This window comes from Bombina bombina, chromosome 4 (assembly GCF_027579735.1).
Source record: "Bombina bombina isolate aBomBom1 chromosome 4, aBomBom1.pri, whole genome shotgun sequence".
Taxonomy (NCBI): Eukaryota; Metazoa; Chordata; class Amphibia; order Anura; family Bombinatoridae; genus Bombina; species Bombina bombina.
Window position 1 is genome coordinate 39,825,796 of NC_069502.1, and position 16,328 is coordinate 39,842,123.

General features: G+C 42.4%; 1 protein-coding gene across 1 annotated transcript in view; it reads right to left on the bottom strand.

Moving 5' to 3' along the window:
- DTNB (dystrobrevin beta) overlaps window positions 1–16,328 on the bottom strand; it is a 983,126-nt gene that overhangs the window by 122,960 nt on the left and 843,838 nt on the right. Inside the window, exon 16 of the mRNA XM_053709466.1 lies at window positions 13,102–13,198. Coding sequence (XP_053565441.1) covers window positions 13,102–13,198 — 97 coding nt within the window. The remainder of the gene's footprint in view (window positions 1–13,101; window positions 13,199–16,328) is intronic.

Here is a 16,328-nt window from a genome sequence, read left to right on the forward strand (position 1 = left end):
TGCTTCCTGGAAAAACGTAACATGCTTGAGAAATGGATGAGGGTGCAAATAGGTACAAACCGCCACTTGGGAATTTGATAGAGCTGAGTATATTGTACTCTTATTAAGGTATTAAAGGGACAGTTTGCACCTTAAATTAAGCTGCAAATAGCCTCCTGCACTCCTTTCAATATCATGCAGCTGGAATGGTACAAAGTTATTTTAAAATGAATAGTCTATCTAGCCCACTTTGAAATGGCTGCCAAGCTTTGCCCAGTGATGACATCACAATCTGTGATGCATATGGCATCCAATCACAAAACGCTCACTAGTTGGATTCAACAGACTGTCAATGCTTTTCAGCAGAGTGCCTAGATTGCAGCCCAGATCATGATGTCATCAGTGGGTGGAGTTTGACAGCCATTTTAAAATAACTTTTTTTTACTGTTGCTGCTGCATGATATAGAAAGGAGTGCAGGAGGATATTTGCCAACTTAATCTAAGGTAAGATTTTAAGATGACTGTCCATTTAAATTATTTTTTATATAAACGCATAATATACATTTGCAAGAACAATTTGCAAGAACAAATCTGCTAAGTCCCATAATAGACAAACACATTTTTTTTTTTAGATATGTAAGCATAAGGAAGTATATTTCCTTACCCCATTACACAAAAATGGCCCAAGCTGTTTCTGACCTCTAGCCTTACGGAAGGGTAAAATAATGTTGTTGTTTTCAAAATCAGCAATTCAGTAACAGAGACATTGGTGCAAGCTCTCTCAAACCATAGTACTAAAATGGCCCTCAAATCAGAATCTGAAATTTACAGTATCCCACAAACGTGAGTACATCCTCACATTTTTGTAAATATTTTATTATATATTTTCATGTGACAACACTACCATGTAAAGTAGTGAGTGTACAGACTTATAACAGTATAAAATTTGCTGTCCCCTCAAAAAATCTCAACACACAGTCATTTAATGTCTAAACCGTAGGCATCAAAAGTGAGTACACCCCTAAGTGGAATGTCCAAATTGGGCCCAAAGTGTCAATATTTTGTCGTGGCCACCATTATTATTTTCTCAGCACTGCCTTAAACCCTCTTGGGCATGGAGTTCACCAGAGCTTCACAGGTTGCCACTGGAGTCCTCTTCCACTCTCCATGATGACTTCATGGAGCTGGTGGATGTAAGAGACCTTGAGCTTCCCCACCTTACTGCCCCACAGATGCTTAATACAGTTTAGGGTCTGGAGACATGTTTGGCCTGTCCATCACCTTTACCCTCATCTTGGAGGTGTGTTTGGGGTCGTTATGTTGGAATACTGCCCTGCGGCCCAGTCTCTGAAAGGAGGGGATCATGCTCTGCTTCAGTATGTCACAGTTCATGTTGGCATTCATGGTTCCCTCAATGAACTGTAGCTCCCCAGTGCCAGCAGCACTCATGCAGGCTCAGACTATGACACTCCCACCACCATGCTTGATTGTAGGCAAGACACACTTGTCTTTGTACTCCTCACCTAGTTGCCGCCACACACGATTGACACCATCTGAACCAAATAAGTTTATCTTGGTCTCATCGGATCACAGGAAATGGTTCCAGTAATCCATGTCTTTAGTCTGCTTGTCTTCAGCAAACTGTTTGCAGGCTTTCTTGTGCATCATCTTTAGAAGGCTTCCTTCTGGGACAACAGCCATGCAGACCAATTTGATGCAGTGTGCGGCATATGGTCTGAGCACTGACAGGCTGACCCCCCACCCCTTCAACCTCTGCAGCAATGCTGGCAGCACTCATACATCTATTTCCCAAAGACAACCTCTGGATATGACGCTGAGCATGTGCACTTTTTTGGTCGACCATGGCCAAGGCCTGTTCTGAGTGGAACCTGTCCTGTGAAACCGCTGTATGGTCTTGCCCACCGTGCTGCACATCAGTTACAGGGTCTTGGCAATCTTCTTATAGCCTAAGCCATCTTTATGTAGAGCAACAATTCTTTTTTTCAGATCCTCAGAGAGTTCTTTGCAATGAGGTGCCATGTTGAACTTCCAGTGACTAGTGTGAGAGAGTGTGAGAGTGATAACACTAAATTTAACACACCTGCTCCCCATTCACACCTGAGACCTTCTTACACTAACGAGTCACATGACACCGGGAGGGAAAATGGCTAATTGGGCCCAATTTGGACATTTCCACTTAGGGGTGTACTCACTTTTGTTGCCAACGGTTTAGACATTAAAGGAACCACAACACCTGCTTGACATGTTTTAAACTAACTTTTTTTAATTGTGCAAAATAAACTAACAAACTATTCCTGTATGCAGTATCTTCATCTTACTGCATTCTGATTGTAGATAAAAGCTTTATCATTTAAACGTTGCTCTTTAGCCTTGTACCTGCAAAGTAAGCTGCCATATTGCAAAGTTGGTTCCACAACAGTGGGTCACGTGATGCACACGGCACCTTCTATTTCTAAAGTTGAGGAAGCAGATTGAGATCTGCAGTGTCTAAGAAGAACGGCTTCAGGCAGACAGGCACTGTTATGTTTAAAAATAGCACGAGCAGGGAAGAAATTGTGAGGGGGAGGAGAGGGAGGAAAGAAAGCAAACACTCTGCATATAAACACTTTGCATTCATCTACATTACATATTTACTCCGGAGACTTTCTTCCCCCTGTGCATTCCTCTCCTCCCCCTGTGCATTCCTCTCCTTCCCTGCGGGTGCTATTTATAAACATAACAGTGCCTGTCTGCCTGAAGCGTTCTTCTAAGACACTGCAGGGCTCAATCTGCTTCCTTTAGAAATAGAAGGTGCCGTGTGCATCACGTGACCCACTGTTGTGGAACGTGCGTTTGCAATATGGCAGCATACTTTGCAAGTACAAGGCTGCAGAGCAATGTTTAAGTGATAAAGCTTTTACCTACAAAAGAATGCAGTAAGATGAAAACTGAATACAGAATTAAAGTCAGTATATTTTGCATAATGAGAAAAAGTTGGTTTAAAATATTTCAAGCAGGTGTTGTGGTTCCCTTTAATGGCTGCGTGTTGAGTTATTTTGAGGGGACAGTAAATTTACACTGTTATACAGGCTGTACACTCACTACTTTACATTGTAGCAAAGTGTCATTTCTTCAGTGTTGTCACATGAAAAGATATAATAAAATATTTAATATTTACAAAAATGTGAGGGGTTTGTACTCACTTTTGTGGGATACTGTATATGTATATATATGTGGGATAGTGTATGTATGTATGTATATATATATATATATATCCCACTAGACATCACATGCAAAAACTAAAAGCAATACGACAGCCTAAAAGCAAAGAAACCACCTTCTATTTGTCTTGTTTGTGGATTTATACAAGAAATAAAAGCTAATGAAGAACAAACATAAGATAGTATGTATCCCCTATGATCACCACTGCATTAGGAAGCATGTAAATACTTTCTTCTGGCACTGTCTAGGGACAATTGTTACCTGAAAAAAAATATTATTTGTTTTGCACTTCTACATCACTTGGAAATTTTCCTATAAATAACAAATGGTATCTCAGTCCACTTTAAAAACAAAACAAAAAAAAACAAAAAAAACAGCGTCCTTAATCTTACACTAGTACTTTCCTGATGGTTATAATATGGTTCAGCTTAACCAGTTATGTTGTAGATAGACTCCACATATGGTGCCTATATAGCTACTGACCTCAGGTCTGCAGAATCAGAAAAAATTCAGTGTATCAGAAATTAGAGATGAATTAATAGAAGACTACCCACCTCTGACTTATTAGATGACTACCCACTATGACTTCTAATAAAGTCACAAATAGACACAGCACCTCACCAACTTTTTCCTGTGCACAATGGAATAGGGTTAATGCAGGCACCCCATAGGGGTCGATTTATCAAAGGCTTCGCAAGCCTTTCGACCCCCTATGACTGCAGGTTCTCACAAGAGAAACTGCACGCCGTATTTAACAAGCAATGGTCATCAGACTGCTGCTTTCCTAACCTTTTCGCCACCTCTAAGGTGTCAATTTCAATCTCCCTGGTCTCGTCTGACCGGGGAAGATTGACAGCTCCTGTCCACGTGTGATGGCTGTGCGCAGCAGGGGGCGTGATTACAGGCGAGCTCAAAATAGCACTTGTGTGCAATGCTGAATTTCATATCAGATAACTGAACTACACTAAACTGCATACACCTTTAATTATTTATTGCAAAAATACTGTCATGTCTCTTTCTTTATTCAAACCTTTAGGAATTATAGTATCCAATTTACAAATCCAAAATACCTCCCTTTGTTTTAACAGAATTTTCCCAATTTCCTCCCCTTCTTGGTTACTTCACACGGTCTATAATCTGCCAGCTGGCTAACAGAGTGACCTGTTTCCGGAAAGTGTGAAGAAACAGGGACCTCCCCTATTTTTACATCTTTTATTGGACCGATGATCATTAATCCTTTCACATACCCTTCTAGTCGTTCCTATGTAAATGTGTGAACAGGGGCATTTAATTAAATAAATGACATAGGTCGAATAACATGTATAATAATCATTAATTTGATATTTATAACCTGTTCTTGGATGTAAAAAATATTTTCCTCAAATTACAGAATTACAGTTGCCACAATTCAAACATGGATGACACCCATGATTTTTAGATTAAATACATTTCCGACTAGGATTGTTTACAACTGCCTATATTAGTTTTCACTGATTTGTCTCTCAGACTTGGTACTTTTTTGTACTGGAAATTCATAGAATTCTTTAAAATCCACATTACATTGCTGCAAAAATATACCAGTGTCGTCGAATGATTAATTCAATTTTCCTACTGTACGAACACTAGTCTATTCAAATGATTCCCTCTTTTGTTACTGCTAGATGTTTCCTGTTTTCCGAAATTCTGTCAATTTCTTTCTCAATAAGTGGTTTAGGGTAACCTCTTTTAAGAAATGTATTGGCTCCTTGTTTTTAACATATTCATCACCAGACTGTCATCACTAACAATCCTATTCACACGAATGAACTGACTCCGTGGTAGGGAGTTAATGAGTTTAGAATTATGACAACTTGTATAGTGTAATATGTAGAAGATCAACCTTCTGTGTGGTGCAGAGTTGCACGTGTCAAATCCACCTTTCTTGTACATTAGAGGCAATATTAGTGACCACTATAGAAGCGCCAGGTGACAGGATCTCAGCAATAAAATACTCATGAGGCCAAAATCAACAGATATTTACTTTTGGGATATTTGAGTTGTTCTATTTTGCCAATTCGGAGTTGTCATTGGAAGCTTTATTCTACACATTTCACCATCTGCCTGCTAATATCTCCTAAATGGATCTTTGCAAATAGTAAATTACGTGCGTCATTTAAGAAAATAATATATTTATTAACTGATTCTTTTTCATTGAATCAGATGCACTGTAAATTTTTAAGAATAAACTGATAAACTCTCCAGAGGTGTTTTTTTTCTATACGACAATCACCTGAAGCATCAGAGGAATGATGAATCATTTCATGCGATGCCTTGGTCTTTAGAACCGACAATTGTACAGACAGATTGTAAAAAGAACCTTCTGGCATCTGTACGCATGAATGCTCTAACCCACGCGGTATTTTACCCATGCTAAGCCAGCAAACAAATATATGCACATACAAATATAGTGATCTTACTAGCTAGGGAGAGACGGATAATGAAATCCTGATGACTATATATGTGAAAATGCTAAAATATTGTCTGAATTCTCAACAAAACAATTAATATGAGTATAATTTACAGGAATAGTTTAAGTTTATGTATCTATTATCTATATAGCCATATTAATATCTTAACAGCAGCTAAACTTTTACGGTGCATTAACATGACATTAGAAGGACCATATACAGGTAGAATGCCTTTAAACAACATCTTATTATATGGCCCTCAAATTATCTTAACTGTTTCAGTCTGCTGGTGTCCAATGGTCATTTGATTTAACACTTTCAAAGATAATGAACCAAGATTTAATTAAAGGGATGTTGCACACTAGATTTTTCTTTACATAAATGTTTTGTAGATGATCCATTTATATAGCCCATCTGGGTGTGCTTTTGTAAAAATGTATAGTTTTGCTTATATTTAAATAACATTGCGCTGATTTTCAGACTCCTAACCAAGCCCCAAAGTTTTAGGAGAATACTGATGTCTACCTACTCCAGCTTGCTCCTGTTTTTTGTAGAGTCCTTGTATATGCAGAGGAAAGAGGGGAGTTTCTGCTTTTTTTTGCTATAGAACCAATTTGCAGTTTAAACAGAGCTAAACTGTGAGCTTTAGAGTACGTTTTTATAGAAGAAAATAAAAGGTTTTATACTGCATCTGTGCATATTATTCTTTATAGTAGTGTCTATTATATGCAGTTAAATAACAGTTGGGGAATACTGTCCCTTTAATGTTCAAAAACATAAATGATGCTTACCTGATAATTTTCTTATCTTCTGACGGGAAGAGGGCCACAGCTGAATTCCTTACTTTTGGGAAATACAGAACCTGGCCACCAGGAGGAGGCAAAGACACCCCCAGCCAAAGGCTTAAATACCTCCCCCACTTCCCTCATCCCCAGTGATTCTGCCAAGGGAACAAGGAACAGTAGAAGAAATATCAGGGTGAAAAAAGGTGCCAGAAGAACAAAAAATAACCACCGCCTCATAGATAAAAACACGGGCGGGAGCTGTGGACTCTTCCCGTCAGAAAGAAAATAAAATTATCAGGTAAGCATAATGTATGCTTTTTTTCTTAAACGGGAAGAGTCCACAGCTGCATTCATTACTTTTGGGAAAACAAAACCCAAGCTAGAGGACACTGAATGCAAACAATGGGTGGTTACAAAAGGCGGCCCCTTCGAAAGGCACCACAGCCTGAAATTACCCGACACCCTATAAAAAATATAGACGACACAGGTGAAAAACCGAAGCCCAGGTAACTGCACAATAGTTACAACGCCAGCAAGCTAAACTAGAGACCACTCAGTTCCAGAGTCCGTCGAGCCCAAACAGCCTCCGAGGAATCAGCCCCGCGGGTCACGACTCCCATGAAGGTACGCGGCCATAGGACAAGGACCGTTATCTGCCCCCAAAAAGGAGAACAGATTCACCAGGAAATTAAAAAAATCATTCCCACACGGGCTCAACAAACCTAGAACAACCCAAGGTTGTCTTACGATAGTAGCGCCCAGGGAGACGAACTCCCTAAAAACACAAGGACAGAATAAAAAAGAGATCCATACACAGGGATACACGTCCCAAAAAGGACTTAAGGGACACCCTCATATCCCTGATCCAGTCACATACCCTAAGGTACTCCAGAAAAACAAGAGTTCCCTGTTGCCTCGCATCAGATCGAAATCTGCAGGCTTGGCCAGAAGAGACAGCGGCAAAAGGAATAACTATCCCAGCAGTTAGGAAAGAGCTCTCCAAGAGAACACCAAACCGTCTGAACAGGAACTCTCAATGACCAGCTTCCAGGTAGGAAAGCTGACTCAACCATCGCGAAACTCAAACCACCGAAAGGCGTTTTAAAGCCTGCTAGCACACATTCAAAGTGCAAATAGTTGTTGCTGGATTTTAACTACTAATCTTCCAAATGCTCACAGCCCTCCGAATACCGGGCTCCAATGAGCGTCCCCTCCCAGTACCAGATGCCAGTATAAAAGAGAACGACATCAAAAGTCCTCCCACCAAAGGGGAGGACAGACTCCGGAAGAAGACAGTCATCACTTTATAGATAACCAATCCCAGAGCTTCCCTCCAGGGTAATGGTCCCAGCCCAAAGGCTGGTCAAAAACCAAAGACAAGAGTCCCAGACCTCTGGAAGAGAAAGGAAGGGTCAACGAGGAACAAAGCCCCCGGGTTGACCTTTGACCGCTACTACAAACGGCATGCTACCGTGATTCAGGAATAGGCATTGTGCACAGGTACGAGACCCCCTACACTGCTGTCTTCCCCAAAAAAGGAACACTTCCCAAGGGAAGAGGGCCCTTAGACCCCCAAAATCTATAAATCAGAATCCAACATTTAGAAGGCGCCCCAACAGAGTTCAACCCTCAGCCTCCCACTGCTGGAAACAATGGAACCATTCACTACATCACATCTCCCTTTCCAGGATTCTGAAAACGCCAGAAGGGAAAGACCCTTACAAGGCAGGAAAGACAAGGGCCCATAGGTCGCCATATAAAGCTGCTTTAGGCAAGATATTTGTAGGACTTGCATTATGAAGAGTACATAGCCATAGCTGGATTTGAACTATTGACCTTCATCTTTTCAAGGAAACATAGTTTACCACTAAGCCATTGTGGGACACAATCAGATACTAAGGTAACTCCGAACCAGGAGAACCCAACCCCCGCTCTGAAAGAGAAGGGAACGAAAAAACAACTGAGAACCACCCAACCATAGAGGCTAGACCCCTCGTCCATATCGCCAACCCAGTTGAAAGACATCTGGAGTCTACAGGAACATCAAATGCGCCAGTAGACCAGTAGGGACCCATCAGGACGACCTAGAGACTAAGCCACAGGCAGATAGGCATCTCCCATGAAATACAGAGCCCCCACCCCCCTCTGAGAGAGGCACACAGGACCACAAACACCTAAGGTGAGACCCTAACCGTCCACACCCGTGTAGGGAGAGACATGGACCTAGGCCAGGGTCCTCGAAAAACGGAATCGATCGAAAGATCTAACTTCCAGAGGAACCCTAAGCTGCCTCCTACGCTTAGGAGCGCACCATCTAAAGTCCGTAGACTTGGCGATCTAGCAACAGTTTAAAACCCAAGAGTCTTAAAGAGCTCCTGAACAGTCTAAGAATTCGGCACTCAATGTTACACACACTGGCAAGGTAGCACCAACACCCGAAGGTGAATGGGAACCATGGACCTTGCTTGCCACCCCAAAGAGATAGACGTAAGGCACCCTCCACGAAGCCCTAGGAGAACATCGGGGATAAATGGTCAACTACCTGACCCCAGGAGGGCGACCGTCTGAAACCGACTTCGACTCTTCACTGTTAAGCCCCAAGGCTAGAGTTGCAACGAGGACGCAGAAACACCCCGAACGTCGAAACCATGGTCAGACCAAGGGTATAATATGGAAGAGACAACAGTCAGAGATCCTTGTAGGATCGATCTCCCAAAAAGAAACCTCTATAACAGGGTAAAAGCTGGAGCCTTGCAGCTCCCCACAGAAGGCATAAAACTCCTGCGCACCACCTCCTAGAGTAAGCAACTCTGAGCAGAGGAAGGAGGACATGCCCGCGCTTCCAGACCAGATGATCCACCCAAGGTCCGGAAGGAAGGAGACTCCCGCCACCATAAGAAAATGCTTAATAGGCTATAAAGTAAGCATCCGTAAGAACTTCAAGTAAGACGCAAATAGTTTGCCACTCGGAACACCAGACCACATACTTCACTCACATCTCCCAACTCTAAAGGAATGGAAATTACAGTTCTTAGTTCCCAGGGACCTGAAGAACCATGATGACGTCTGCAAAAAACAGATCCGTATCCCAGGCGAGTAGCCCGAAACAGCCGACCTTAGATCGGTACTTATAACCCTCCAGTCAGAGGGGTTGTGATTAAACAGTAGGCCTCATACATCGATAGGATCCGAGCCCGGAGTCCATAGCAATAGGCCAAGTGACATTCAGAATCCGACAGGATTAAATCGGCACCACGAGGGTGACATGAACACAGGTAGCAGTCGAAAAGTGTCCGACCCAGTACCTGCCTGGTATAAGGACACTTCAGAACACCCCAAAGTCCAAGAAAATTTAACCCAAAGGATCGATAAATGAACTAGAAAACATAATTCTATTATTCAAAAAGTGTGCAACTTCCGAGGAAGTGCCCACACAACCACAAAATGCCAAGTATCGGTTCCAAACGTTCTCAAAAATGAAAATCTAACAGACATGAGCTTAAGGAAAAAACAAATTAAACACATCCATCCTGATCAAAAATAAAATGAAGGCAGCACCCATCGGGAGAATGCCCAAGGTGAATGAGAATGCCAACGGGACCAGCCGATCAGAGGCCCCAATTTCCCAAGCTCAGAACTGGAACCGAAACATAAAGAAAAAATAAAACGGAGGCGTTAAGGAGATTGGCTTCATCCCCAACACGTCATATCCCATTTGCCATCCAGCATCTAAGGCCCTCGGATCCCTCGGCCCACTCGGACTGAGATCCTCCAACATCGCCAAAACATGTCTTAAAAGAACATGAAGATGTGCCAGCCTATAACGGAAGGCAAAATCATCCCTTGCCGGATCAACAAAAGACCCTGGCCCCGAGGTTGGGGCCCCTAAAGCCTCAGAGGCCAGCGCTTCCCAGAAGGGACAAACTAAATCAAGGGATTGCACGCCCGACGGGCCATGGTTAACAAAACACTGACAGTATCTTAGAAAATTTCACTTGGGGAGATATAAATGAGTCAACACCATAGAATGGCTATGCGGAACCGTGTCGTAACCTATGGAGGGAAACAAGCCACCCTCCGGAGGAGTAAAGGCCATAGGTACACCTGCTTGCCTAGCTGAGAAAGGGTCTGGGGCACCCTTTTTACACCCCCAATGGCGGGGAACTCACCACCTCCTGTGAACCAGACAACCCACGAGATAGACTCTCTCTGTCGCACACAGTCAGCATTGAAGTGAGAAACAAACGTAACTGCACCCGTCACATGGTGCACCGTGCCAGTCACACTCGAAAGATGGCGTCATTAAGATAAGGCCGTTATGTTCCGTAAAAGCCATGAGCCTAAATATTGCTACACATTCGCAGATAGAACCATATAACAAACATGATTAAAGTACCCCCTATTCAATAACCCCCCTCAGGAGATATTAACCCATAATTCCTTGTTAAGATAAAAGGAGTCCCACTGGGACCCTACCTTATTTCGTTAACATTACATTCACATATCAAAATAAAATGAAACAATCTTACCATAATCTACGCTGTGGAACAGGAACACGGCCCTTCAAGTGTGACAGATAGTAGCCTCGCTTCTGACATGGACTTGAGTGAATAAAGGTAGGCAGTGAAACTGGTCAACGCTGATTACTAAGGAAATGTTAATATGAGTCGGGATGGTTTTGCAGGAAAACTCTCCCTGCATCTCCAAACTCTAACTTTCATCCATGCTCTCACTGAGAGGCTGATAGGATTACTTAAAACTCCAGTCCCATTGTGAAGAGTACTACCCTCCAAAAGAGACTATCTTGAGGCTACCTGACACTTCTCTGCCAACCCCTGTGACGAAAGGCAAAGAATCACTGGGGATGAGGGAAGTGGGGGAGGTATTTAAGCCTTGGCTGGGGTGTCCTTTGCCTCTTCCTGGTGGCAAGGTTCTGTATTTCCCAAAAGTAATGAATGCAGCTGTGGACTCTTCCCGTTTAAGAAGAAAATCTTAATGTCCTAAGCGCAAATCTTAATATCCTAAGTATAAGCTTGATGTAAGTTCCACCCAACTAGAAGCACATGACATAAAAAGGAAATAACTGTGTGCCAATAATATGTGAAAAACAAGTCTATGTACATTACAATATCTACTCTTGAAGCTTGATCTAAAATAAAGTGGCCTAAATAGTGGGGACACCAGAAGGTGCCCTTGTGTGTCAGGGGAACACCAGAAGGTGCCTTGTGTGTCAGGGGAACACCGGAAGGTGCCCTTGTGTGTCAGGGGAACACCGGAAGGTGCCCTTGTGTGTCAGGGGAACACCAGAAGGTGCCCTTGTGTGTCAGGGGAACACCGGAAGGTGCCCTTGTGTGTCAGGGGAACACCAGAAGGTGCCCTTGTGTGACAGGGGAACACCAGAAGGTGCCCCTTGTGTGTCAGGGGAACACCAGAAGGGTGCCCTTGTGTGTCAGGGGAACACCAGAAGGTGCCCTTGTGTGTCAGGGGAACACCAGAAGGTGCCCTTGTGTGTCAGGGGAACACCAGAAGGTGCCCTTGTGTGTCAGGGGAACACCAGAAGGTGCCCTTGTGTGTCAGGGGAACACCAGAAGGCGCCCTTGTGTGTCAGGGGAACACCAGAAGGTGCTCTTGTGTTTCAGGGGAACACCAGAAGGTGCCCTTGTGTGTCAGGGGACACCAGAGAAGGTGCCCTTTTGTGTCAGGGGAACACCAGAAGGTGCCCTTGTGTGTCAGGGGAACACCAGAAGTTGCCCTTGTGTGTCAGGGGGAACACCAGAAGGTGCCCTTGTGTGTCAGGGGAAACACCAGAAGGTGCCCTTGTGTGTCAGGGAACACCAGAAGGTGCCCTTGTGTGTCAGGGGAACACCAGAAGGTGCCCTTGTGTGTCAGGGGAACACCAGAGGTGCCCTTGTGTGTCAGGGGAACACCAGAAGGTGCCCTTGTGTGTCAGGGGAACACCAGAAGGTGCCCTTGTGTGTCAGGGGAACACCAGAAGGTGCACTTGTGTGTCAGGGAAACACCAGAAGGTGCCCTTGTGTGTCAGGGGAACACCAGAAGGTGCCCTTGTGTGTCAGGGGAACACCAGAAGATGCCCTTGTGTGATAGGGGAACACCAGAAGGTGCCCTTGTGTGTCAGGGGAACACCAGAAGGTGCCCTTGTGTGTCAGAGGAACACCAGAAGGTGCCCTTGTGTGTCAGGGGAACACCAGAAGGTGCCCTTGTGTGTCAGGGGAACACCAGAAGATGCCATTGTTTGTCAGGGGAACACAAGAAGGTGCCCTTGTGTGTCAGGGGAACACCAGAAGGTGCCCTTGTGTGTCAGGGGAACACCAGAAGGTGCCCTTGTGTGATCAGGGGAACACCAGAAGATGCCCTTGTGGTGTCAGGGGAACACCAGAAGATGCCCTTGTGTGTCAGGGAACACCACAAACCTTGCAGAAGGGATATTGCTGTGCTATAATAGGGTTACGTATAGCACAAACTTGTCAGCACCATCCTCTCTCTAACTGCAGATAAGGAGAAGCAATAAGCTGTACATGTAAACCACAGAGGGGCTGAAGAACGAAACCCCCAGAAGTACCTGAATATGTCTGAGAGAGGTTTGCTTTGTAGCTAGTTAGCTGGATGCTGATAATATGCCCGGCACTGCTCCTACAAGCTTTGCTCACCTTAAGTAGTTTCATCAGCCCCTCAAGTTGCACCATGAGTTCCCGACGACTTTCCTGAAGAGCTGACATTCTCTGCTCAAGTTCGTCCTTCCTCTGCCTGTTTAAAGGATACACTAATATTACAATATAATAATACAATTAAAGACTCATTTACATTTTCTTTTAGGATTCAGATAGAGCAGCAATTTTACTTCTATTATCAATTTGTCTTTGTTCTCTTGGCATCTATTGTTGAAAGGAAGGGCATAAGCTTAGGAGCCGGACCATTTCTGGAGCACTATACGGCAGCGGTTTTACAAGAATGTTATCCATTAGCAAGAGCACTAGATGGCAGCAGTTTTACAAGAATGTTTTCCATTAGCAAGAGCCACTAGATGGCAGCAGTTTATAACAATGTAATACATTAACAAGAGCACTAGATGGCAGCAGTTTTACAAGAATGTTATCCATTAGCAAGAGCGCTAGATGGCAGCAGTTTTATAACAATGTAATACATTAACAAGAGCACTAGATGGCAGCAGTTTTATAACAATGTTATACATTAGCAAGAGCACTAGATGGCAGCAGTTTTATAAAAATGTTATCCATTAGCAAGAGCACTAGATGGCAGCAGTTTACAAGAATGTTATCCATTAGCAAGAGCACTAGATGGCAGCCGTTTTATAATAATGTTATACATTCGCAAGAGCACTAGATGGCAGCCGTTTTATAATAATGTTATACATTAGCAAGAGCACTAGATGGCAGCAGTTTTATAATAATGTTAAACATTAGCAAGAGCACTAGATGGCAGCCGTTTTACCAGAATGTTATCCATTAGCAAGAGCACTAGATGGCAGCCGTTTTACCAGAATGTTATCCATTAGCAAGAGCACTAGATGGCAGCAGTTTTACAAGAATGTTATCCATTAGCAAGAGCACTAGATGGCAGCAGTTTTACAAGAATGTTATCCATTAGCAAGAGCACTAGATGGCAGCAGTTTTACAAGATATTATCCATTAGCAAGAGCACTAGATGGCAGCCGTTTTATAATAATGTTATACATTCGCAAGAGCACTAGATGGCAGCCGTTTTATAATAATGTTATCCATTAGCAAGAGCACTAGATGGCAGCAGTTTTATAATAATGTTAAACATTAGCAAGAGCACTAGATGGCAGCAGTTTTACAAGAATGTTATCCATTAGCAAGAGCACTAGATGGCAGCAGTTTTACAAGAATGTTATCCATTAGCAAGAGCACTAGATGGCAGCAGTTTTACAAGAATGTTATCCATTAGCAAGAGCACTAGATGGCAGCAGTTTTACAAGAATGTTATCCATTAGCAAGAGCACTAGATGGCAGCAGTTTTACAAGAATGGTTATACATTAGCAAGAGCACTAGATGGCAGCACTAGTTACTTTCATGTAGCGCTCCAGATGCTACCTAGGTATCTCTTCAACACAGAATAGTATAGGAACAAAGCACATTTGATAATCGAAGAAAATTCAAAACTTTTTTTTAAAATTGTACGTTCTGTCTGAATCCCAAATAATTTTTTTGGGTTTCACATCCCTTTAACACTTTCAAAAACAGATTCCAAATTATAGTCATGCAAAGTGGCTTTTTTTATATAGGTTCCAGACACACCCATGCATAATTTAATTAAAAAAAGCACAGTTGATTAATATTTTAGTTGGTAAGTGACTCATGTAGATGAAAAATGACATTAAAGAATGCAATGCAAAATATACTGTTATACTAATACTTATCTTGTGTTATATTATAAAAAACCTTGTGCTGTATACTATACAGTATGTATGTATGTATATATATATATATAAATAAATACACACACACACAGTATATCCATATCATTTATTTGTAATATGCAGTCTTACTCTCTTGTGCTATTCAGGCCTACACTAAATACAAAGTATATGGTTAAATAAACGGGACACTGTAAGTACCTGCTTCAGAGACAGACTACAACCTAAGAGGCGATAGACCACAATCATTTTAATTTAGTTACACAAGGGTTGAAGTGAAACAATCTTCTGCAGGTGAAGAAGGCAGGAATTGGTGAGAACGAGAGCGGTGATAGAAAGAGCTGGCTTAAAGGGACACTAAACAAAATTTATTTTCTTTCATATTTCAGATAGCACAGCAATTTTAAGCAACTTTCTAATTTACTCCTATTATAATTATTTCATTTTCTTTGTATCTTTATTTGAAAAGCAGGAATGCAAAGCTTAGGAGCTGGGCCATTTTAGGTTCAGCACCTGGGTAGCACTTGCTGATTGGTGGCTAAATGTAACTACCAATTAGCAAGTGCTATCCAGGGCGCTGAACCCAAAATGGTCCATCTCCTAAACTTTAATTCCTGCTTTTTCAAATAAAGATAATGATAATAGGAGTAAATTAGAAAGTTGCATAAAATTACCTGCTCTATTTGAATCATGAAAGAAGAAATTTGGGTTTAGTGTCCCTTTAAACCTCATCCCAAGACAGTAGACCATGGAAGGTGAAGTAATGTTAAACAAGTCAACAGTGAGGGGACAGAATAATATGATATAGATGTCACCAATGTACAGGTGGTCCAGTGAACACAAAAGCTTATTCATTTTCCAGATAACAGTTTGTATAGACGGAGAAGACCAGGTGGTTCAGTAATGTTCCTAACGTATGCAATGGACAAAGCTAATGAAGTAGTGTTATAGATCAGCGGTTGCCAACCATTGGTCCGTGGACCACTGGTGGTCCACAAGAAGATGTTGGTGGTCCTCGACACCATCAAGCAGGAATCAATCTCCTCTGATGGTGTCACCCCCCTTGTGCAGCAACTCCCTACCGTGCCTGGCTGGACATTAGTGAAAACCGACGGAGGAGGAGATAAATTACAAGCACGTTGCATAGTACTGCACAACTTGAGTTGCTAGATTGTATTTTTAACCCCTCCCACCCAGAAAGCTGCTCATAGGAAGATGTTTCCATTCTAAAGCCAGCAGAAGTTGGTTTAGTCTTGGCTTGAAATAGTGGAATTAAAATATATAACAAAAGAAAAACTTAAAAAAAATGTTTCTCTCTTATATTTAATTTATTTTCTTCCCTTTACCTGTCTCTTTGTAGTAATTTTCCTAATTTCTTTAGATGGACTTACATTACTGTTTGTCTTCCTCCCCTCCATCTTCCTTTTTTTAATTAAATATTCATTATTTTTAATTCAAATAATTTTCCAGCGTACAAA